This window comes from Simochromis diagramma, unplaced genomic scaffold (genome assembly GCF_900408965.1).
Source record: "Simochromis diagramma unplaced genomic scaffold, fSimDia1.1 OVJJ01000205.1, whole genome shotgun sequence".
NCBI classification, from domain to species: domain Eukaryota; kingdom Metazoa; phylum Chordata; class Actinopteri; order Cichliformes; family Cichlidae; genus Simochromis; species Simochromis diagramma.
This window is the reverse complement of record NW_024386782.1, coordinates 463517-490202: the sequence shown is the minus strand read 5'-3', so window position 1 is coordinate 490202 and position 26686 is coordinate 463517. Positions and strand designations below refer to the sequence as shown.

The window sequence follows — 26686 nt, the reverse complement described above, 5'->3', positions numbered from 1 at the left end:
GAGAAGGATAATAATGCAAGTGCAACAGCTCCTCAGCACCAACACCAGCTAGTTTTTAATTTAGCGAAAGCTGTCACTGCAAGGCAAATTAATGAGCTTGTTGATGGTTATGTGATAACAAAAAAAAGGTACAACCAATATCAACTCAATCTGAAACGAGTTAAAGGTAAATTGAAATGAGGATAAATCTACTTTAGACAATACAACTAGCGTGGTTTGCAAAGGAGTTGCATCTTGAGAGCAACCTTATAATATAAAAAGATTCTTGTCTTTGTGTCTTTTTATTTTGTTCCTCAATACTACTTATAAACTCTTGTCTGTGTTTAAGTGCAGTTTACCTCAACTTTCTGCTCTGTTTTCAACAAATAAACTGCCCCATCCACTGCAGAGACAACAATATGCTATCATTTAGTTTTATAGCGCCTCTATCCATTTTGTTCACGTCTACCGGCTGGTGCTAAGTAACAGGGTTTGCTGCATATTTCATACCGTACTTTTCTAAAGCTTTTTAACTCTGCCTGGAGGTGGATTTAAGAACATTAAACATTTTAATGCTCGACATTAGCCATAACTTTCTTCAAATTATGAAAGTACGCTCTCCACACTGTGGATTTATTATATGTATGTTTGGTCTGATGCTCTGTGTTGTTCATACTGAGAGAAATGTTAAAAGTCAAGCTGTTTATTCACAATATTTTTATGGCGGCACGGTTACATCAGATGCACAAATTTTTGCTGCCTTGTGCATCCTCTTATGTATGTTTCTACCAAATTTAAGCTGACACATTTGGTAGTCTTGGAAACTTTGAGAGCTTCACTAGAATTTAAAGTAATTATGGGTCTACATACTGTGCATGTAAAGGCAGTAAACATGTGTCCACAAGGGAAATTTAACTGTAAGAAGACTGAATTAAAATTAAATAAAAAGACAGCAAAAAAGGCGGTTAGAGCTTCTGAACTTTTAAAAACTAGACAATGTACAAAATACAGCATGGCAATATGTAATAATAATTTTGGCTTTGACCAGATATTTATGAATGTAAAAATCTGTTACTACCAGGTTCACTGTGCATCCATGGCATTTGTTCAAAGCTTACCCAAGCCTCAAACTGACTCATCTTGGCCTGAATCCTACTAGGAAATTGTTACTGGGCTAGAGCGGTGAAAAAAACATCCACTTTCTCCTGTCTTCCTCAGCAGGAACAACTCTAATATCAATGCAGCTACAAGGGAATGGAATGGGTTTGCTGAAAAACTGCATTTTGATTCAAGGTTATAACACTGGCTGACAAAGGTAAGTGTATGAGAAAGTACAGTATTTTCAGTCTGAAACGGTGAAAGAGAAAAGAACTAAAACTAGCTACCGAACTAGAGTCAAAGTTATCTCAAACACAGGACCACTGACTTGGGAAAAAGATACTTATTTACTTGCCTGATGCAGTAAATGATCCACTGTGTCGATTCCTTTCGTTGAACAAAGGTGTTTTCACTTTGCGCAATCAGTCATTAGCAAGAATCTATTGTTTGGTGTAAAGGGGAAATTTAATTTCACAAGCAAACTCTTAAATCTAAATGCATTATGGCTACAGCATTTTGGGATCATTTAGACCAAGGGTGGGCAACTCCAGGCCTCGAGGGCCGGTGTCCCTGCAGGTTTTAGATGTGTCCTCGAACCAACACAGCAGATTTAAATGGCTAAATTAGCTCCTCAACATGTCCTGCAGTTCTCCAGAGGTCTGGTAACGAACTAATCATGTGATTCAGGTGTGTTGACCCAAGGTGAGATCTAAAACCTGCAGGACACTGGCCCTCGAGGCCTGGAATTGCCCACCCCTGATTTAGACTGATTCAGAGTGTACAGAAAACATGTCAATGGCCTGTGGTCTGAACGATGAAGCTAAGTGTAGGTGCCTTATGTAAAGTAACATAGATGATAAAGCAGCTTCAGGGCGTGGGTATAGTTGACTGTCTGTTCACAGTGGCTACATCCACTTCTTCTACAGACTACGTTAGGAATGCACACTTCTAATCTGTTTCATTGTTGTCAGCGTTAACAATGACCTGATGTAGCAGAATGGGTACGCGTAATTACTCCATAGTTTCATGTTGATCATTTGAAGCACTGAGTTTCAACGCTAATAGCCAGCACTGATCCTTTGATTTCTACTTGTTCAGGTTTGGTGCCTTTTGTGGGTTACAATAACAGAAACACAAGGTTATACAAAAATGAGTTAAAAGAAATCACCATTTGCCAACAGTAGGAGATCCTCCTTTATACTCAGATTTTCATTTTTGAAGATCATTTGAGAGACAGCTTTGGTCTCCTAAACATTTGGTAACAAGGTAATAAAATTAAGTCATTTCTGAGATTATGTACCTGATTATTTGTATTTGTATTTTTTATGTTGTTTGTTTGTAAAATTGTGCAATTTTGTTGCTCGAATGTGTCTGGAACCTCAGGAAAACGCTCTGTTAAAGGCTTATACTTGTGAGGTCTGTGTTGCTCTTCTCTAACACATAGGGTAAGGGGTTAGGGCTGAAGTCGGGTTCACTGTGATCATGGATTGGGAGCATGTTTAGATAGGAACTTAAAATTTGCTACACAATATAAAGTTAGATTGAAGACATTAAAGACACGCAGTCGTGAACTTGTGTCTTGTAGCAAGGTTTAAAACTCACAAAAGTTGGAAACAGTCTGTAATTTCTTTATATAAAAGGAAACCCATTAAAAGTCTGGGACCCCGCTTTGCCCTACTCTCCTCCTCTGCCATACCCCGCATGGCACTGAGAAATAAATCTGCTATAATGGTCCACAAAAAAATGTGGGGGAAAAACAGAATGATTTCTTTAAACACTCCCTCACCCGCTTTGAATGTACTCTAACAGGAGTGAATAGTAAAATTTGCAGGGACTATTTTCAACTGTGGATCAATACACATTTGGTGTTCTAGTGGAATTGATTCAAAATAAACTACAGCAGCCATCATGGTAATAAAGGAACATGTCATTCAGTTTAATGTGTTTTCAATAGTTTTAGAACTACTGCAAAGGTCTGAGGAATGAGCTTCATCAGAGCCCGACTACATTCAGAAGAATCAATTTAGTGTAAGTTTTCGGGATTTCTTAACAATTAGAAACATTTGGATGATTGCTAACCGTAAGAATGCAAAACAATGCTGAGTCAACTTGTCATCACAAAGCAAGCAAGAGGTAAAGCCTGGCAATTTTGAGATCAACAAATCTGAGGCGCCGCCTTGACAACTTCAGAACAAACATGGAGGCTACCAGAATGTTAAGTGCTGCCTTGTCTAACATTAAACTCCATTTTCAAAGGTCAGGACCGCAGTTGAGGCGGTGATGAATCAAGCACTTCATTCCTTTGCTTATAAACCCCCCCTTTCTGTTGCTATCTGTCTAATCCCTGTACCCCCACCCCCAACCCCCCCTGTACTTCTTCTCCTCCTCCTCCTCCACTGTTTCCTGTATTTCTCTCTCATTTCTGCCATTTCCTCCCCTCCCCTCTTTCTGAGGTTTTCTCTGGCCACTTAATGGAATGCATGGCATTTCCTCCTTTTCTCCCTCCCCCTGGTTCTTCTTCTCCTTCTGTCCTCCTCTTTTTCCCATCTCTCCCCAGCCCCCGCTTTCTGTAATGAAATGTAAACTTTGACATTTGTCAACTTAGTCCTCCTATCAACAATTTGCAGTGTCCGGAGGTTGTGGGTTTATTGGAGCAGCTAAAGCACCACATGCGGCGAGCCCTGACCCCTCACCTCGTTCCTTCACTCGTTTGTTTATTTGATTTTTCCTCTAATCTCATCATGTTTCTCCTCTCCCTCCTGTTTTCTTTGTGCCTGTTCTTTCTTTCCTTTAGTTTTGTTGTACTTTGTCTCTTTCATTCCCCTTCTGTGTTGCTTCATAATCTCCTTTTCTTTCTTCACCCACTCTCTCCTTCTGTCTCACTTTAATTCAATTCTCTGCTGACTGATAATCTGTTTTTCCTTCTTTTCCCCCTCTCCGCTGAGCACTCTCGTTCTCTTATACTCTCTCTTTCATTCTCCAAGTTCATTGATAAGGTCTTTTGCCCTTTTTCTTCCCCCCTTGTGTTTCATATTCCAGTCCTCACAGCTTGAATCAATAGCAGTTTCGCAGCTAATTCCACAGCTCTGCATCAATACCCAAAGGCTCCAGTCTCCTCCATCACCCCCTGCCTTCCTACTATGAATATTCAAATGCGTGTTATAATAAAGTGGTTTTTCTAAATGCATTAGCACGCAGAAGGGAGAGGAGGGGTCCGTCCAAAATGAGGTTTTCACCATTTTGAGAGAAGTGAGTAGAGGGAAGCCCATTTGCAACATGATTTACAGAAACAAAGAAGAGGATGCTTTATAAGAGATGATAGGTTACTTCTGCTCCATTTAGAGTCTCTAGATCTTCTCGCCTTGTTTATGATGATGTTTTTCAACAGTTTTTTTTGTTAAATCTGCAGAACGGGCAGAAGAAGGAAAGGCCAGAGAGTACCACTGAGAGCTTAATGAAGTGGTTTTTCACACACATTACCGAGCAAAGATTTAACTGGTACAAACAAAATGATTGACAGAGCAGCGCTGTAACAAGTGATGCTGGTTCTGAGCCAGAAAATTCCACTTTGATAACACTTACATCCAGTGTTACCAACCTTTCAGTGTTTTTCCTATCTGTATTCTGAAGGTTTTTACTAAAGAATGTGTTCATGCATAATTCAGGAACTAATTAGAACATAATATTCCTAAAAACATGGTGATATTTTTCTTTTTGGCTGTGAATAGTATTTAGTGATAGCATAGTATTTTTTTAAAGAAAGAATTCTAAAATCCCCCCCCCCCCAGGGAAAAGTGTCAAAAATACAAACCTGATGAAGAATCACTTTGTACAGTTTTTGTTTTTCACACACAGTGTTGGGGCCAATACTCAGAAAAGTAATGTATTACACCTTACTTATTAATTTAAAAAAAATAACGCAGTACATTTCTTTATTACTCCCTGGAAACAGAAATTCGTTACACTAGTCATTAGATTATTTGCGCATTACTCTGTACACACTGACACATATCCCTATCCTAATGTTGACAAACATACAAGCATTTCTTTCTCTTGCTTTCATGCTATTAAAATAAAAGTAATGTCCATATTGCAATGCCTCAAAAGTTTTAGATGCACTAATATTTCCTTTCTCCCCTGCACAACAACTGAAACAGGTGATTATAGCAAAAAATGGTATGGGGGTTTGTTCTAGATGCCCTTTGGGCAGACAGCTGAGAATCTTTGCAAAGAAACTAATTGTTACAGTAACGTGATTACTGAATTTAATTGCACTTGGGGTTACTGTGTCATTGCAACGTGTTAGACCCAGCACTACTCACCCCTAGCACACAGCAGGTAACGGTCCACTTCAGGACCATTCACACCACTAGAAATAGAGTTTAAGGGCTGGGCTGATTGTGGACGCAGCAAGTAGCACACACGATGCTCGCTAATGATGAACATATGGATTATTATCTGCGCAACGTCAGTGCACTATTACAGATTTTGTTGTAGTTAGCAGATTAAACTCTGGATAATGTCTTAGCCAGCTGTGTCAGACATCATTATGTCATTCTCTATTAATTAATATCTACAAAAGTTCAGGGCTTCACAGTCGAAATAACAAAAACGAAACAAGTGTTTCAGATTTGTTCTCTGCAAAAGCCTGGCTTGCATATTTAAACATTTTCCAAACACAGTTAAACATGTGATTTTGTATTGATTTTCAGAAAGTTTCATGGTAGTATAATTGTAGCCTAGTCACATGTTGTGTTTCCCCCTTGCGGAGTTTAGAGTTTCTTCTCAGGTAATGCTTCTTCCCTCTTTGTCCTTATTTTGCTTTTAAACTTACCCTGTTTAAAAGGACCAACCACAGCCAGCATGTGCTACCATAGCCAAAGACTTCCTTTCTGTTTCTTTCTTTATTTCTCTCTTTCTTTCACCTCATCATTTTCTTTCATCACACATTTTCTCTCCCTCCTTCCATCCCTCTATTCATCTCTCCCCAGCAAATCCAAAAGTTGTGTCGCCATAGCAACAGCTGCCGTCTGCGAAAATTACCTAAATCCCTCCCTTTTTTCTCTCTCTCTCGCTCTCTTTTTTATACTGTGTGTTCCCAGTGACATTCAATGGATACTGTTTTGATGTGGGAACAAACAAATGAGTTGGGGGTGAAAAGGAGAGGGGAGAGAGGTTGATGTTAGGGGGAACGTTGGAGCAGAGCAGCAGAGCAGAAAGAGGAGAGGAGGGATTAGAGGTGGAAAAGCCTGGTGGCCAGACAGGCAGCCAGTGAGCCGGAGAGAAAAAGAGAAAAAAGAATGAGACAGAAAGCAAACACAGGCAGGGACAGACACAGAAAAACAGCCAGTCAGACGGTCGTGCAGATACAGAAAACAGAAAACAAATAAACAAAGAGCAAGCAAAGAAAGGCAAGCCAAGGGCACACAGACAAACAGAGAATGAGACAGACAGACACACAGAGAGACTGACCCAGTGAAACAGGGCAGCACGTGAAACAGGTAACACAAGAGAGGAGACAGACATGTGTCGCCATGGTAACACTGAAACCAGGAAAGGGGAGAGAGAGAGAAAGAGGTAGTGGTGTTGGTGATGGTTGGTGGTGGCGGTGAGGAGGGTGAGTGGGGGTTCAGAGGGGGAGATATAGGAAGCATGCCGTCCCCATGGTAACACAAACGGAGGGATCCTGAAAGAGGGGAAGCGAGGCCGGCACATGCTCACACACAAACATCACAAAAGAGACAAAAGACACATGATTCCACATTCATTTAATTCTCATTATGCAACACAGTGAAATTTGAGCTGCAGTCCCTTTATGCTACCAACAAAAAATATGAACGAATAATAAATCATTTCATCATAAAAAATAATCATGAACAAAGCTAATTTTTTTGGTGAAATGAGTAGGAACTGTATGTGTCTATAATTTCTGAGAAACTTTAACTTGCTGATGCTCAATAGATGAGTGCCGGTGATGTTCTGGGAGGGCTTTATTCACTTTATGATTTTTTTTAGGATCCTTTAGTCTTTTCACGGTTCCTTAAGAAGCACAGATGTTTCTAGCTTTCTTCACCAGGGTACAGATGTGTGATGACTATGACAGGTACGCTCGACGCTGTTCACCTGCTCCGCTTCAGCCCCACTGAAGTAAACAGGGGTGTCTCTTTGGCTCAGTGTCTCTAAAATCAACACTTATCTTCTTAGTGTTGTTGATGTTCAGTAGTGGGTTGTTCTCTGTGCACCAAAATGAAAGATCAGCGATTCTCTCCTGATATGAACTCTCGTCACTGTTTGTAATCTGGCTGATGATCATGATGTCGTTCACAATTTCACAATAATTCTCCCTGTGTCTGGGAATCCAGTCATGGATATACAGCATGAACAGGAGGGGGGTGAGCACACAGCCCTTAGGGGAGTTCCTTTGCTTAGCACTACAGTGCAGATTGTGTGACTCCCCTATCTGAAGTGTCTGTGGTCTGTTTGTGAAGAAGTCCTAAGCGAGAAACCTTATTCTTCATATTTCAGCATCCTTCCTATCATCCCTGAGCAGAGTTTCAGCTTGATTTGCATCGCTGTCTTTATGTTGTATGATATGTTTGTGCAAAAGCTGAAAGCGCTTCTCTGAATGTGGCCAATTAGTGTCTCCAACATGCCACTTCGTGATTCTCAGAGTTTGCCAGTGAGAAGCAGTTTTATCTCTGTGATGAAGAATGCATGTAGTTGTGAAGAAACCCTGATGGATGGTGTAAATCATTACAGCTTGCGGCATTATTCTTGGTTGGACAGCATACAAGGCAATCTGTTGTCTTATCATGTCTGTGAGACAAGGCCAGTTTCCAGGATCATGGCTGAGCCAATTCTGCAAAGACAATCACATTCAATTGAGATAAAGTCTCAGTGGAAATCATGTAGTTGGGAAACTTCCCCAGAACGCTTATCAGACGCTAGTAATTACTCTTCAGCAAACACGCCAGCACATTTGCAACTATTGTAGCACTTAATCAGAGCATTGTGAAGGCAAAAAGGCTTGTGGCAGAATGTGACGAAATGAGTCAAGTTGCTTGACCTGAATGCACTGCTGACTACAGCAACTGTCATTGCCAGGAAAAGACTCACCAAACACAGCCTGAGGATTTACACGGAGAGCTAGTAGCAGCAGCAGGGTCTCAATGAGCCCACTGTCACTGAACAGAACTGAGCCCAACATGCGAAACACCACAGAGAGCAGAAGCTAACAGCTAACAAGCTACTTCTGTTGGCGCCTTCTGTTTTTAAAGCTTGTCAGGAGCTGCGACAGCTGAGTTCACACGATCTAAAAGTAACTTTGTGTGCATATTTGCTTTTGGACAATACTGTTAAAAGTGTCAGAAAAGCTGTTTAAAAACACACACACATAGATACACACACATCCTGACAAACCATCAGTATTCACACTGCCTCCACGCTCTTCACAGCATAGAGTGTTACTGCAGGTATCGTTGAAATTTCCCCCTTTCCAAGGCATATTTACCATTGCGTCGGGTCATTAATGCACTCTCAACTCATAATTACTATATTTCCAACAGCATTTTAAGGCAGCATAATTGCAGCGTGCCGCAGATGGCTGTTGGCTAACTGGCTTGCAGTTACGCCTAATGGCTATTTGCTATCGGTGTAAAACAGGCTAATGGTTCACTGGCCAGCAGCTATAGCTTAAAATAGACAGCTGTCCTGTGTAGGCAAAGCCAGAATTGAAAAGACTATGTACTCCTCATTATCTGCTTCTGTGAATTTGCCACACAACAATGGACCACAAAAGCAAAAGAAGAAAATGATCTTTTTCCCCCCCTTTTTTCCTGTTCGATGTCTGAGTGCACTGAGGCTCAATCCAAAAAGCTTCATTCATGCAACAAAACTGGACTGTGTTTATGTTTAATTATAATGGCCATGCCTCCTGAAACAAATAATTATCCTTGTGCAGCTCTCTATAACAAATGTAAATTGATAAAGACAAAGCGGAACTGTTGTTCAAAGCCAAAACTGTGTGGATGTTTATATGCAGTGAGCTCCATGAAATAACATTTGTGCTGTTTTTGAGCAATTTTATCTTCCAACTCAACAGGGAAAAAGATGGAGACAGAGAATGTATATTCCCTTTCAAACAAGGAGACTAATTACAAGGGATTAAGTAACTGCGTGGGGAATAGTCAGGAAATCTTGCTCAAAAACCTTTTGTTCCAAACCCCATTAATTTCATCCTGCTCGGTCTAGTGTATAATGGGTCAAATCTGCAAGATATTTTCTGTGCTGTTAAGAATAACATCCGTTTATGAAGGCAGAAGCATAGAAAGCCTCAGTGTGAAAGGCTCAGGTTGAGCTGAGGCTGAAAAGTCGTGCACCCACACTCTAACTTTGCAGAGGAAGGATTTCATGTTAGAGAAAGTTTGATAAAAGTAGACTATCTTTTTAATAATTCAAAACGAAATAATTCTTAGGCTGCTAGTGTGCTTTGCAAAAAAAGAAAGTATAAAAAGTGTGAGCTTGTATCACTTTTTAAAAGACAGAATCTTGTCTTGAGGTTTGGAAAATATAGTGAAGATTGTCTCTGTTTCAGAGACAAGTTATGCAGTGTACTGACTGCATCCTTACTACATTTGAAGTAGAAAATGACATATATGAAAACTGAAACAATACTGACTGTTTGCACAACTTTAAACCTGATGTACAAATATCTCTGTTTTCTGATGTTTTTGGAAACCTTTGTTTTGATCAATTAAACAAAGCTCCTGGTGCGCAGATCAGTGATGTGAGTGAGGACTTAAGCTACTTTTGTGTTGATAAAGCCCATTTAGGATAGTTCGAGCACGGACCTTCGTTCCAACCAGATGGAGGTGGTTGTTTTACAGTTGATTCTTTTACTGAACTCATCATAAGCGACCTCTCTTTCAGTACCCTTCAGCATCCCATTAAAATACACTAGCCATCTTTAAGGGCCTTTTTAATATGCAGTGTGAAGAGACAGTGACCAGGCTTCAAAAGTGTAAGAGGTGAGTAAAAAGGATTGTTAAAAGTAGGTAATAAGATCAAATGAAAAGCTCACAAGCACAGCACGATCCTTCATGATCCACAAACTTCATTTTTGCCACCTCTGCCCCTCTTTCCTTCTCTGTCATTTATTTGGCTCCAACACTACCACAGCTAGTACATCATGTGCCTATCTCTTTGTGACACCAGCAACTTCTGGCACTGCAATAGTATTTGTCACCTTGGGATAAAAACACCCATAAATAAGTGCATTAGAGGATAATGAATACCATCTGTGACTCATGGATGACATGTAGCAGCGAAAGTAGTCGAAAGTACAGTCGACCCCCGGTATAGGCGGGGGTTAGGGACCACAACGGCACACGATTAGCTGAGACCACCTCTAAAAACACTTATAACTGCCTATTATACTAGTTCAACACCAAATATACCTTAAACTATCATCCTAAAACACTTTAATATCATTTCAAAGCCATCTGGCTCAGAACATTTTACTGACACTTCCGTGTCTGTCGATGCTATCTCCCCATGTAGAGAAACACAACTTTTTTTAAATCATGAAAAATGTATTTAGACATGAAAATGAAATGTAAATAATTAATAAATATTTTAGATATGCTCGATGAAAAAAATCAGCAAATAGGCGAATTTTCCACAAATAACTTTAAAATCCACAAATCCGCAAATACTGAATTGCAAATAGGCAGGGGTCGACTGTACATGACCCCTGCCTATTTGTGGCAGAAGCACACCTGCTGTTGCTTTTCAACACCCACATCATCATTGTGTCATGGTCATAGGCCTTTGACCAGAGAGTTTTTTCGTGATTGGTGATGGTTTGATGACTGCAGTGAATTCAGTTGACTCGTCTATGGACTTTCGTGTTTTGGTGTTTATGCTATATATAATAAATAATAAAACATTTGCGTTGTGTTGCTTCCTCCTGATTTTGCAGGACCTGCATTTGTTGCCATGATGCCATATAAATGCATAGAGCTCATAGTTTTCAACACTGATGGTGCACTGGCACTGTATGTGCAACAAGCATCGAATAGCACTATCCTAATGCACCCCATGTCACTTTACTTCCCTTTTGATCACCTTTGTGCCCAAAACAATATTCTTGATTGCCACCCATTATCCATGCCCAAACCATAAGGTCATTCATAGTGCTAAATGAAAATCGTTCTTGTCACAAAACCATTAAATTAGTCTTCTCTCTATTCGCTTGTTTAGGCGATTGGCTTTAAATTCTTATATGTTTCGTATATTAAATTTGCCACTTATATTGACAGCACTAAAGTTTCCAGCAGGATAATGAATTCTGACCCTCTCTCCCCACACGACCCTTGTCGGTTCCTATTTTGGATCACCATGTAGCTTCGGCGCTTTCAGGGAAACAGTTCGAGGCCTCTGTGGTCAGAGCTGTCTGAACTCTGGGACTCCCAATCAATCCTTTCCCCCTCTCTCTGTCTCCCTGTCTGTGTTTCTCTCTGCTCACTCACACAATGATGGAGGTCATGTGTGGTCAAGAGTTGAGAATGGACAATCAGGCAGCAGCCATATACCCACTGTTATCACTACAGCTCATATCACTGTCTCCCTCTCTCTATACAGTGCAGTCATACCACTCTACTTACTATTTTTTTATTTCACTTTTATAGTTTTGAGCAGTAAGGCAACAAAACCTTTTTTACTTTTACACGTCTCAGTCAACTGATTTGATACTGTTGAGAATAAAATAAGAAATTGTTTGTCCAGCCTTGAACATGACTTTTGGAGGCTACGAACACTCATCGGAATTGTTTGCTGACTGCTTGTTAAGACACAGTTTGCCCTTTTTAAATATGAAGAAATGTCCCATGGTTGTAGAGGATTTGGACAGAAGGACTGGAAGCTGCTGTTATCCATCCATCCATTTTCTTGACTCCTTATGTGAAACCTATCGCAGCTCTGATAGGATGAGAGGCAGGTTTCATACTGGGCTAACATCAAGACAGACAACCATTTAGAATGACCAATTAAGCTAACATACACATCTTTGGACAGTGGAAAGATGTTGGAGAACCTGACAAAACCCATGTACAGGTAGAACATGCAAACTTCCACAAAGAAAGTGGAAGTTTGTTTCAAAAATAGTGTCCTGAAAAAACACATTTATACATTTATTTTAATTTCTTTCTGAAGAATTTCATTTTAAAACAATTTGTATCATGTTAAAAATTATTAAAGCAGAACAAAACTTACCAGACTCAGGTTTAAAAAAATACATTTTTTAAAACAGCTACTCATAATAATTTTATTATGATCAGCTAGATTTTGCAGCAAGGCTGATGTGTCGCGAACCTGCATTCTTTCTAATGGCCAGCAGGGGGAGACTCCACTTGGTCCCAAAAAGAAGTCTGGCTGTCGAGAAGTCAAGATCTCTGTCTAAATAAATAAATAAATCTGGGTAAATTCCCAGATGATTAAACATGCAACTATTTTGCTGGTAATAACTGAAATGAGTAAAGAAAATCAACAGCCTATTTATGCAAGATAATTCATAATTTTATTAGGGGGGTTACATTGGTTGGGTTTGATTATTGCGGGGGTCATACCCCCCTAAACCCCCTTGGAAATTACGCCCCTGGGTGCATGCTCACTCAGATTCATTTGTCACATCTAATTTTAGAAATGCTAAGACAGAAGTGGCAATTCACTACCACTGGATAACGTCACTTAATTTTCGTTTTTTGTACACTTCACAGTCTTCAGTATTTCGACAAATATCCTGGTTGGACGTGATTAATTGCTACAGAAGTGTTGGCATGGTGGCCAATTGCAAGTTAAGCAGGAAGTCCTGAACCCACTTCATTTAAAACTAACTCTTATTTCCATAAGTAAAGTGATATATCCCCCTTTTCACAGAGTAATTCATTGCCTTTTTAATTAATTTACCCAGCACTATCTGCTGTAAATTCACTCTTCCTTTGCATATCTCTCCTTCTACCTTTTCTCCCAACATGTTTTTTTAAAGTTTCTTCAAGTTCTTTTTCTCCCTCTTCCTCCGTTGCTATGGTAACTCTCTCTCTCTTTCTATCCTTCCCTCTATCTCTCCGGTGCACCCCCTCTTTCCCCTCTCTCTCTCTCTCTCACTCTCCCTCCTTTTCGCTCTCCCTCTTGCTCTCTCTCTCCAGTGGCTGGTTGGACGGTTGCTATAGAAACAGACTTATTTAAAAGAAGAGCTAAGAAATTATCATTTTCTCTAGCTCTCCCCAACACGCTCACTTTTGCTCCCTCACTTCCTCTCTCTTTCACCCACCTCCCTCCCCCTCTCTCCCTCTCTCATTTCCTTGCTTTGCCTCAATCACAAGCGAGCAGACCCACTCTTTTATTCCCATTTGGCCCTCTCTGTATGACGCTGGTTTTCATTTTCACACAAGAACATACACATAAACCAACAACCTGCAATCTCTTTCTTTCTTCACCTTCCCCCCACCTCCACCCGCCGTATCCACCCTATACACGCACGCACATACAGCCGCTTTCAACGGTCCTACTGTTGCACACACACGCACACTTAATATGAATATACAAAATCTGTCCTGAAAGTGCCTTTTCTTAATGAACATGCATAATACAAACTTCTCTTTCAGCGTGACAAAACTGCCTTCTGTCTTTTGCGCTGGAGACATTAGGAAAGAGAAACGGGGCACTCAAACAACCCAGAACTGAATCCATCAGAATCTAATTCTGCAAAAAGCAAACACAGTGGTAGACGTAAAACATCCACAGTAATAAAAAGAAAAGAAAAAGAAAGAAAGGCTAAGAGCTTTTGATTTGAGATTTAACAGTGATTGTGTGCACAGTGGTTTTATGTTCAAGTCACCACTGAAATTAAAGGTAATGGTTAACATAATGTTTAACATACAGAAGTTTAACTTAATGCTTCAAAATAACTGTTCAGAGGCATTTCATGTTGGGTCCTGAATAAAGAGGCTTCAAGAACAACATTGTTTTCTCACTAGTATAAAAACGGTAACCCTAAATTTAACTGTTTACCTTTGGAAAATCAGATTTTAGTCCACAAAAAGGGACTTAAAATGTTTATTTAAGCACTTTAATAGTGTGTCTCAGTTTAGTTACTTTTGTGTAGTAGGCCTAGACTATACAGACTAATATTATCTCAAATCAAACATGATTCATTGGGCACTTACCAGAAATTATGTTTGCACTCTTACACTGGCTATTGCCTACATTTGCAACTTGTTGTGCATCTGACAGCACATCATAAAAAATTCTTGTACAGTGAAGCCAGTTTTACTCAAAAATACTTAAAAGTGCTGATAATGCAAGGTTTACCTGTAATGCCTGAAAAGCTTCATCAAAGCTGGCGTTGTATCCTCCCTGATGGCTGAAAACTGTTGGTGGTGGTCTCCCACCTTGTCACTGTATAGCCAAAGTGGCAACCACTGAGGGCAAGGAGTGTACAGCATTCCATCTGAACTTTATGACCATTATTAGTACACCATCTTTGTACTCATAGAGCACTTCATGTAGCTGTACTTGGTAGTGTGAGCGCATTTATGCTCCCAGAATAGAGAGCACAAGTACAGGAGGACACAATCTGAGACAGAGCATAAAGTGTTTTTCATAAAATACATTATGACATTTCACAGAAGGAAAAGCACAGGTATAAATAATGAAATTCACAGTGACTGGATTTAATTCAATTCAATTAGCTACCTTGGTTGCAAGCACCTTCACAGCTGAATGATTATATTGTATCATGAGTAACACCTGTTTACTTTTCCTGCAAGTTTCCTGCAAAAACACCCAATTACAAACAAACATCACGACAACCAGTGCAAACGTGCAGCTCTTCCAAAAGTATAAAGTCACAACGATTCAGTCAAATTTCCTTTCCTGAACAATAGCAAATCTTCCACTGACATAATCTCCACCTGTGACGCCATCACTTCTTCCAGCGCCACAGGGAACAAGAGACAAGCAGCGTGACGTCACCATCCCCCTTCACTGCCACCACTGAGAGCTGCTCGCTTATCTCTCCTGCACTGGAGCGTATCAGGCTTCACCGAGGGGAGATAGTGTCACCACCCTCCCCACCCACACCAACACCTCAGCCAACCCGGCTCTCGCCTTCTCCTCGCTCTCTTTGCCTCATCTAGCCTCGCCAAGTGAAGTGGAGCCCGGGGTGTTATCAGTTCCTGATGGCTATCGACTTACATTAAAACATAAGAGGGGAGAGAGGAGGAACACGCAGATAGACAGACATAGGCTGGATGGAAACACACACAGAGTGGGTGGTGATGGATACCGGCTTTCATCATCTGTAATCATGTTGTCCATCTCCATCTTTAAATTGCTGCTGCTTCTTTTATCACCATTTAAAATCCACCAAAGGAAAAGAAATAAAAGAGATACTTTGAGCCATCAAAAAAAAAATGTCTTGGTGGTGGTGCCTACGCAATAAAATCATTTGGTTACACAAGTTCTGATAAGGGAAATAAGTTTGAAAAAGTCTCAGTGGAAAAGATTGGAAGGCGCTAAATTTTAAATTAAGTGAAAATGGTGCCAGTGGATACTCGGTCTGTAGGGTGTGAAAAATTGGAATTATGTTCACTACACACTGGATATGTGAAAAAGAAATTATTAAAAATGGCAAACTTTTCCTTTGGCAAATGCTTTAGTTTAAGTACGATATGTGGTCTTCGTAGACTTTAGTAACTTAGTCAAGAAATAACTTGAAATGCAAAGATCTGGTGTTATATATTCAGTGTATGTAGTTGGTGTAGTGTAGAACTTGTTGCACTGGGGAGCATTTCTACAACGGCAATAAAGAGTCGGCTCTACTGCCGTCCATCCATCTTTTCAGCCGCTCATCTAATTCAGAGAGACGAAGCCTGTTCCTGCTACGACCATGCAAAAAGAGGTACATCACTGCATCACTGTACCACCTGCTTTTCATAGATCCAATGTATGCTGAATTACATATTGAAACACACAGTCAGACCTTTTGCAATAACTGAACATGAGATTTGTTTCTGTTTTTCTTTTTATTCATAGCTTTCTGGTTGGATCGAGATCAAGTAGCTAAGACAACAAAAATCTCAGGAATGACAGTTGATTTGAAGGTTTCCTTTTCGACTGGAAGGAAATATTATCTCAACTGTTTCTGTTGTGGTTGGGAATCAGTAAGGTGTGTAAAACCGATATTGGCAAAGTCCTTTTAAGAGCAAGTCTTGTCACTCAGCAGTCTTCTTAGAAACAGCAGCTATTTCAGTCTAGTCCAAGCATTTATCTGAATTAGTGGTATGAGAGCCACAACTTTTACTTAAGTCATCACCGGGATGTAAAAAAAAAACTGCATCTATAGATAGAATCACTGCTCAGTGAGTAGATATACCCACAATTGAAACATCTGTGCATCAGTCCAGCAACATGATTGGTTCACATTTCCCTTTTTGGCTCTTTGAGAACAGAGACAAGACAAATATTCTCATTGATTTCAGGATCCATATCTCTACCTGATAATGTTTCTGATAAGGGTAAGGGTTAGGAAATTCACAACTGGAAAGTTTTATTTTTCTTTGAAATAGATATGTAATCCTGAGACAATTTAAAGTTTAAACCATGATAAACTCTTACCACTTACATACCATTCAGCGCAAAAAAGATTTTGCTACTTTTTAAAAATTTTATTCCACAGTTTTTGCATGATTTTCTGTTTTCGGAGACCCTTTGGCCACCTTTTAGTCAAAGCATTAAGCCTAATACCCAGCAAGCATAGTCAATTATCAAAAATGTAAATGTGACAAGTCAATAATCCTTTTGCTACGACCTCGCTTAATTGAGTAATTGTTTCATTGATTACGAGGAATGCTGTAATACGGTGTTGCATAAGGTACAAACACACACATTTATCCAGCAGCATGCATAATCCAGGGCAAAGACAAAAGGGAAAACCTTGTGATAGTGATCTTGTAATGGATCAGATTGATTTAATTCACTGCGCCGGACAATTTCTCATTCTTATTCCTCAAGATGTCTCTGAATGGATTTTATGTGGGAGGCCCATTCAATTGTTCTCTCTCACCTCCACACGAGTCTCTCAGACAGCCAGCGAGCGAGAGAAAACACAGGCAGACAAAGAAACGGAGGGGGAGAGAGAGAGAGAGGCAGAAACATAAACTACCTCCACACTGAGCTTATTTGATCTCACAGCCCTTTTTCGTTGACATTCTTCCTCATATAAAAGGAAGCACTTTTATGCTTTTGGTGCTTTTATGCTTGATGTCTGCATTTCTTTGAAAGCCTCTCCTTGGAGAGGGTGGCCAGTTTGGTTTCTCACTTTCCCATCCAAAAAAGCTAAGAAGGGTTACTTCCAGCCTTTTATCACTTTTATTGAATACTCATGCAGAGAAAGGAGACCCACTTTATTTATCCTTGGAGGGCTGAGGACTGTGGTCGAAGGCGGCGCTTTGTGCATTGCAGCGTGCTGCTTGGAACAGCGGTGAAATATGCTGGAAATGCCTGGAAAACTCCAGGCCCTGCTCTCCCAGGAGAGCCCCATCTATAATAGGCCTGGCTGTTTCCCTGTGCTCCCGAGCAGCAACCCTCTCCACACATAAATCTCTGCTCCCCAAACCTGCTCTCCCCCTCCTTCACTCCCGTTAACTCCCACTCCTCCTCTGCATTTCATTCCTGCCTTCATCAACACTACTGCATCTTCCTTCTTCCTGCGTTTTTTCTTCTTCTTCTATTAGTGCCCTTTTTTAGGTTCCACATCCTTTCTCTCTCCTTCATTGCAAATTTCTCTCCAGTCTCACCCACTTTTCTTCTCATGCCTGATGTACTTCTCCGTTTTCTTGCTCCTTTGCTCCAATCCATATATTGCATTGGCCTCTCCAACCCTGCTGCCTTTTCTCTTTCTGCCATCTTTTTAGAATTTCCTTCATCCTCCTCTTAGTCTTTCCTACCAAAATGTATATCCTTCCCTAATCTATAATCCTGCTGTCCTCTTATGTCCAAACTCCCCTCTTAATGCTTCTTTCTCCCTCTATTCAGCATTTTCTCCGTCTCTCTGCTTCCTTTAACTATTCATCTCCTGTTTGTCGCCCCCTATACTACTAATCTACCCACTCCTTCTCTTCTGTTCTGTTCTGCGCCTCTATTTTATCGTCTTCCTCATTTCTTCCCCTCCATTGCTCCAACAGCCCTTCTCTTCTCCTCTTTCACCCTTAATCTCCACTTCCCCTTTATAGTCTCCTACTCTGCTATATTCAGTCAGTCTTTTTTACTCCTCTTAGCCAAATTCACCTCATACTACGCATCTCGGCTACACTTCAGAATCTCATTTCTTCCTTTTCCTTGTGCTCTCCTTCTGTTCATGTTTCTTTCATATATCTTCCTGCCTCCTCTAATCATAGATAGAAGACTGTTGCTCTTCTGTCTTCCAGATTTATGTCTCGCAATCATCCTTTCCTCCTCTATTTTCTTCTCCTCTCTCTCCACACAAATGGCTCACATCATTTCTATGGCTCTTTCACCTTTCTACCCTGGTTCTCCCACCAAAAATCCTTTCCTATTTTGCCCTCATATAGTTCATTTTCCTCCTCTTCATTTTTTCATTCCCGCAAAGCTTCCTTTCCTTTCCTTTCCTTTCCTTTCCTTATTTTACCAGTTTCCTTCACTCCTTATCTGTCCTCTTCCTCCAATTCTATCTCTCTAACCCAGATCCCCTTCTCTTGTTCTCGTGTTCTCTCATCTTATCCCACCACTTTCCCCCTCTGATCTCTCAATCCAGCTCACACTACTCTTTTTCCAGTTTGAATTACTCTCCTGCCATCATCCTCTTTTCTTCTCTCTTCTCCTTCTCATCTCTTGTCCCTTATTTTATCTTCTCATGTATATGTATTCTTCTCTTCATTCCCCTTTCTCTCTCAGTTTATGACCCCTTCCTCATCTAGGATGACATATCTATAGACAGATTGATGGGTGTCAGCCCTAATACCAGCAGAAGCCCTCTGTTAGCCTCTGCAGACTCTTCCGTCTTTCACTCCAACAAACGCATCAGCCTGTGCAGAGGAGGGAAGGGGGAATTTGCCGCCATCATTTTAGATCAGTGGATTATTGGGGCATCGTAGTGAATTAAGCGGCAACTAATTGTGGCGGTTATTTTATTTATTTATTTTAATTGCTGCTCCTTGTCACCTCAGATTATGCTTCTCCAACCATAAGGATATCAGATCTGTCAGGTACTGCAGGGCTTTGGGATGAGGCCCACACACACACACATATACAGAGAAGCTCCACTTGCCATCATGTTGTCTGAACCTCTGCTCTTAAACAAGGTTTCTCATGCTATTTTTAATTATTTTCATTGGCGAGTACAGAGTTTTCTTCAGTGAGGTGTTTTTTTTACAACCCAATTAGAACAACAGAGTCAGCCAACCTTGTATACTTGTTTTTATGGTACGATCAGTACACTATGGCACTAATGGCCAAGGTTGATTCATCCTGAAGCCGCTCATGCAAGAAACGCTCATCAGTTGTGCTTTAGATGATAAAAGTCATTAAAGTGAAGTGCATGTGCAGTAGCTGTGTATAGTGAATAGAAGCACCGGTGCAAATAAATATTGCTCGCGCGTGTATCTAATATCTGTTCAAAAGTTTTGATATTTACAACGGTGCACAAGAAGCCATTTGTTTGGATTTGGTGCTGACAAAAGCTCTTTTGTAATCTGTTGTAAAGTGAGGTGCTGCTCTGAGGCCCCAGACCTTTGAAGGCTGAAATTCAAAGTGTGCTTTGTTTTTGTAATTTCATTGTAGACTGTAGATTTGTTTGTATAAAAGTACTGGGTCTAAAAACAAAAAACACAAGGCGATGCAGTGGTAGGAACAAGTTGAGGCAATCAAATATAATTGATGTCATGATTAACTAATTTCAAACGCTTATCATGCCATGCAGATATGTGATTTGCAAAAGCCAGCAGCCTACTGCAGGGTGCATTTAACAGGATAAGGTAAGCAGGTTCAACTTCTTTGCAGATGACCTTGACTTATTAATTTATTAATTTTGCACAGTGGCATCCCAAATGCAATAACAAGAGTTCTGAATGTCTGTGAAGGTTCTCAGTCATCCAGGTCATCATAGTCTAAGGAGCTTGGAAAGAAAAATGTCTGGACTTCTTTAAGTTGCTTGAAGATGTTTTACCTCTCATCCGAGAAAGAACTGTAAATGAAAAATGAACTGAAGAAGCTTCTCGGATAAGAGGTGAAATGTCTTCAAGCAACTTAACAAAGTCCAGACGCTTTTCTTTCCAAGCTCCTTAGAAGAGTTCTGAATGAATTCTACTGATATAAATAGGGGAACTACTTATTTCAGTAGTGATAATATGAAACCTCAGTTTTTATTTAAAACACTGTTTAACGCTCAGGTTTATTGTGTCATGTAAAAATGAGTATCCCATTCATACAATGAGGAAAAGTTTGGCCAAAAATACTAAAACAAAATTAGGTCAAATCAGCCTAAAATTTCTTTTTTTGTTGTTTTAGTTTTTTAGTTTTGGTATTTTGCCTTTGTAATGACTGTGAGAATTGAGGGAAAATGGAAATATAGGGAAAGAGAAGAGGGAAACAACGAGCATCAAAGGTCCAGCCCGCCTTGGCTGCCATGTTACACCCATCAACATGACCCTCTTCACTCATACTGATGTCAGAACTTTCCGGACACACCTACTTGAAACACTGTAATAAAATCACAGATCGAGTGTAACAGTTGTTACTGTTAGGTAGTAGTGGTAGAAGAAATCCATTAGTATTTATCTTTGAGATGTGAAACTTAATTTTTAAATAGATAGTTTCATTACATATAAATGTTCCCGTTAACTACACATGCTATAACTGTGTTGTTGTGCAGTTTTCCAAATCTTTACATGCTGTAAATGCCAAAAAAGATTTATGTCTTCACCCATAAACCCCCATCAGAGAGTATTTTTGTTATCTTGATGATTCAGAGAGGAATTATACAACTGTTTGAGGGCGTTACAGTAGGGAGCTTGAAACTAATCATTTGCCTCACAGAGTCTATTACTGTACGAAGTCATAGCGAGTCAAATCAACAATTCGAGGGATTGTAAAGATTTGCCGTTATCCAGGTCATCTTAAAGTTTACATTTTTTAAAGATGATTTGAATGAAAGTGTTTTCGGTTGAAGGTAAAAAGGAAGTCCGGTTGCTTTTGACTGAACATTTCTAAATACATCTTGAGAAGCCTTTCTGAGGATCCTTGGGTGCCCCTGGAGCCCAGTTTGGGTGTAAATCTTTGCTGATGTAAACCATCAAACATTGATGGTCCAGCTGGGTTGCTGTGGAAGCAGAGACTGAAGCCAGTAGGGCTCTTTTCTCTTTCTCTCCCTCTCTGCTTCCTGAGCACTCCTGCTCTGCCTCTGTTTATCCTCAAGCATCCCCTCTTGTCAACAGATTAGGACTGAACCCCGCTGTCTCTTCCTTTCGTCGTCTCTCTCTGCCTCCATCTCTCTGTCTTTTGGCCTGTCTCTTTACATCTGCGCTTCTGCTCTATTCTTGTGATGAGCGAAAAGAGTGGAAGGAAGAGGAGGGGGAGATATAGGAGAAAAAGAAAGTGTATATATGTGTGTGTATGTGTGTGTGTGTGTGTGTGAATGTGTGTGTGTGAAAGAGAGAGACGAGAGATGGGACAGGTGCTTGCAGTGCAAGAATTGCTTTCCTTGCCTTGCTTGCATGATCAGGCTGCAAAAATGTTCAACTCAAGCAAAAAGGTCTGTTCAAGAATCGACTCTGAGAATCAGGCTTCCTCGCCTGTGGCCAGACCAGCGCTGGCAGCGCAGCGGCAGTTCACGGTGGCAACACGCTACATCAGACCCACACACACATACAGAGCCCAATCGTAATTGCAGGGGCCCACAGATGCGCGGTCAACCACACAGAGATGTAGCTGGTCTGTGTTAGGAAGCCAGACACGCCACTGAACTGAACAGTAAATCAGGCTGAGAGACCGTCTGAGGTGTCAGCGGCAGAGTCCAGGCAGCAGACACCTGGAAGAGTCCAAACAGGCTAAACACACATTAAGCTGCAGATGCTGCATGTAGGGGACGGATTCCCTCTGATCACATTTACAGGCTTACACCAGCTCAGCAGGAAACACTGATCTGCTTCTCTGCTCCGTTCTCGTCTGTTCGCTGCTGTTCTCTTTATGTTTTTGTTCTGCTCTGTTCTCTGCTCTCAGGTCCTGTGCCTGTGTTGTCAAAATCACCTTGGTTCATCGGCCACAAGCGTCCCAGTGGGCCAGACCAGTAGAATCTCCTAAAAAGTCTACAAAATGTTCTCTTTCTTTTAGCATAAAGAAATACAAGTGAGCTTTTCTAAAAGTTCACATGTAATAAACCATGAATTTCCAGGCAGTGCATTTTGTAAACAGATGGTGATGACTTAAGAAAGATATGTCTAAATTTTCCTTATAAGTCATTCTAGTGTCATGACAAAGAAATGGTTCTGTCATCAACAACATGTTTAGGATTGACTCCTTCACTTAACAACTTTGCTTTGACGTAGTGTGGTAATGTTTTTGCCACGAAGAAGGTGACTTGCAGCACAGCATTTCAAAATACAGCAAAAAGCCCAAAAACCTTGCAAAGACATCCACTGCACTGGATTATGGTGATTTTGGCCAGCAGGTATCATGTCTGAAACCCCTGATGTACACTTTTTCTAACCTCCTCTGCTGGTTCTGTTGTTTTGTTCGTCCTTTCTCTCATTTCTTCTGTTCTGCTCCTTCTTATATTCTTTTCTAATTTGTCGTGATCCATTTTGCTTCTGTTCTCTCCCGTGTTTTTACTTCATTATGTTTCTTCTTGTTCTCCTCCGTCTGACATAACTCAGTTCTGGTCACCTTTCCTCTGAGCTGAGAGCTTCTCTGCTGTTTTGCTGTTCTGTTATTTTCTTTGGTGACCCTGCTCTGTTTGGTTTGCTTTATTCTCTCTTTATTCTACAAAAAAACAAACTTTAATATACTTCACCCATGTCTCTCCTTCTCTTCAATTAAGCTTATTACCAGTGCTCCTTGTAGCCATGACACCAGTTAATCAGATCTCTTTTCTAATCTTCAATTTCAGATATTCTGACTTTGACATATTATTCTGTAACATCTTTAACCTTCTTGCGTGAAGCACGAATGTCCTGCTCTGTTATAATCCTATGGGGTGGTCGGCTCAGCTCCAGTCTGGGAGCTCCTCTGACTGTCTGTCTAGGTAGATCATTGTCTGTGGTTCATCACACCCTCGGCCTGCAGCACCAGGGACCCAGGTGCTGAAGCAGGTACACACACACACTCTCTCACACACGGTTGAACTGTTCACATCAGGCCACCTCAATTAATCACCTCTGTCTTTGGAGCAGTGACTGCCCTCAAACACAAACGCACACTCATCTGCTCATTCACTGAGGTGTGTGTGTGTGTGTGTGTCGCTGTGTGTGTGAGGGAGGGCAATCTATCAAGGTGATCGATAAATAGGAACATTAATATTAGTAATGGGACTCTCTTTCAGTCCACTGAATATGTCTCCGTCTTTAAGGTAAAATATGAATTTTTCTTGGCACCTGAACGTTTGCAGCAGGACCGCGCGCACGGACACGAGCACGCAAGACTCTACCTGCATGCTAAGAAGGAGTACTAACACACACAGAGAGACAGACACACACGCACGCACGCACACATCGACTTTCTCTCTCGAGGGACAGTTGTCTGCGCTGGTCTTTACACTACTCTCACTGCACACAGGCTCGATACAGAGACTGAAGGCACGATCGCGCCAAGCGCGTGCATGCTGCATGTGTGTGTGCGCGTACGTGTTGGAAATTGATTCAGTGTGACTTATGTTAAAACCCAGCGACCAGACTGTGCATTGGATCCTCGCCTCATCAATCATCCCCCGGCTGGCAGGTTATGCGCAATGTGTGTTTGCATGGGCAAGCGTGCGCGCGCATGTGTGACCCACACTGCGTTTTCGTATGTGTCAACCAATTCTATCCATGCGTTTTAAAGGTCACGTCAAAGAAATGTCGTTTGCAGATGCTCCACATCTCTCCCACAAACGTGTAACTGAAGAAAAATGAATGCAGCCACTCTGGGCCGTTTGTGTCTGCACTCTAAAATCTAATTTTCCCCAACAGGGCAAAGACCCCGAAAACCCCACGACTCTTTCCCTTCAGCTTCTGCGGGCTGAGGAGCTGATGATTATGTCCAGGGCGGCACAAATCTGTAACAACACGCGCACAGAGAACCATGCGCACGGACTCATCGCCAGACATAAATCCAAAATATACAAGCACTGCCAGCGCAGACCGAAAGAGACCCACAAAGCTCACAGACGCCCGCACAAACAGTGGAAACAATAAAAGGGTGGAAAATCGGGTATTTATCAGAAACTTTCAGTTTCTCGTGTCTTAGTCAGGTCAAACTGAGCGTCTTTAAACATCACTCACCTTGGTTTAAAGTGATCGCCAAAGTTATGATCCACAAAGCTGGCATGGTTCAGCCGAGCGCATTCAGATTCCTCCCCTCGGCTCTGCCTCCCCAACAAGACACCATCAATTCCTCCCGATCGGGTGAATTTAACTGGAATCCTCTTTGAGTCATGAGAGTGCAAAAACACACATTTAGAGAAAAAAAAAATCCAATGCTTCTTTAATTCTATTGCCCTTGTCTTTCTTAAACTATGTCTCAGTTTTTTCCGTGCGTAAATTAAACCTGTCTCCACTTTTTTTTGTTTCTCACTCTTGGTCCCTTTTCCTCTGTGCGCTTTTGATTCCCATTTAAATAGGACTGAATTCCTCTCTCCCTCTCTTCTCTTACTCTCTCTCTCTCTTCCTATGTGCCCCCCTCCTTTCATACAATCAGTAGCACACACCCCCTCCCTCCTTCACTACCACCACCTCCACCTCTTCCACCCCTCCCGCTCCAAATCTCGGTTTTAGAGAGAACAGAGAGGAGGGCGCTGCTGCGGCCACAACAAGAACTGCGTTTAAAACATAAAAAGAAACCCAAACAGTCAGGTGTTAAACTTTACAAATGAATGCTGCTTTAAGGATGAAAACACAGATTATGCAGATTATGGATGTGAATAGTTTGTAACCTTTAAATTAAAGTAGCAAAGCAGTGTAGATAGTGTAGATAGTTAAATGTTTAAGTCGGATATTCTGGACATTAATTCGATTCACATAAAAAACGATCAGAAATTTGCATTGTTCAAAGCTTTAGGCGTCTTGATCATTTCATACCAGATTGTGTATATCTGGCTATGGATGACAGGACTACAGATTTTCATGTGCCGATCATAGTTTTAAAATACTAGAGTAAATTCTTTGCTCATCAAATCACAGCAAAAGAGTTTTTGAATAGCTTTTGAGAGCTAAACCATAAAAAATAATGAATGTTGAATATTTATACATGTTGCTATTACTGTTACTATTAGGACTAGTGCAATAACAGTGGCCCGATCGTATCCAGTGTGCTAATGGGAATATCTGCTTATAGAGGGAATTCGTATTCATTTGTATTTATTTATTTTTAAAGCGTAAAAGCCACCAGAACACCTGTTTAATTGCAGCTAAGAAGTTTCATTGCCTGCAAATACAGCAACATGTAAATTGCGTTAAAATTGCATAATTCACCACCCAAACGAGGTCAGCTTTGGCAGTGCACGCATTTGTTGGCACCTACATCAATGCATTTTTGTTCAGTTTGAGCGGGATCACATTTCTGAGGGTGAAAACTAATTAATTTATTATAACGGCATTCTGTTTATTCATCCCAACTGCGCTTTTATACGTAGAACAACTTCCGCAAAAAAATAGTTCTTTATCTTTAAATGAATGGAGAGCACGCATCATCCATCTGTTTTGATGCGACTACATACTGTGCAATTAACCAGTAGCATGTGCACAATATAAGGCTGATTATTAACCTCCAGTACCAACATGTGCTAACAATTTTCCCCAAACCGCAGAGCAACCTAAATGAGAGGACGCAAGGGAAAGATAAGAGCAATGAAAGGAAACCACACAGAAGAAAGAAAGACTTAATAATCGGTTTCAGACATAATAAGATGAATTTTGTTGCCAGTGTCCAATGTAAGTTAATAGAATTAAGTGAGAACATCAGTCAGTAGCTTTCTTAGTTTTATAACCAAAGATCATTTCTGTTTAAACAAGAGTGTTCAGTTTACTATGTTGCACTGCCATCTGTTGGACCTTCTTTTTAGCTGCATGCTAGAAACAAAATATGCAGTGTGGCTCATGTGGACCTGTTGATAACTTCATTCTGTGGCTTTTAGATTTATGAGCCATTTTATCACATCAATTACTTTCTGGGGGGAAAAGTGTTTTTCAAGCACAGAGACTGATGAAAAGTAAGATGTTTAATCACTGGGAAGAAAAGAAAAAAACAGGAAAAAAAAAACAGAATCCACTGACAAAGAAAAGAAAGCTCATAAATCTCATAAGCATGTTTAAAGTCCTAATCAAGTCACTACAGATCTAGCATA

General features: G+C 40.7%; 1 protein-coding gene across 1 annotated transcript in view; it reads right to left on the bottom strand.

Annotated features, from left to right (window-relative positions):
* The window catches only part of kirrel1b (kirre like nephrin family adhesion molecule 1b), a 79346-nt gene extending 54305 nt beyond the window's left edge, over positions 1-25041 (bottom strand). The window contains 1 exon segment of the mRNA XM_040014503.1: positions 24627-25041. Within this exon segment, the coding sequence (XP_039870437.1) occupies positions 24627-24672 (46 nt within the window). The 5' untranslated portion in view covers positions 24673-25041.
* Positions 25042-26686: the final 1645 nt, after the last annotated feature.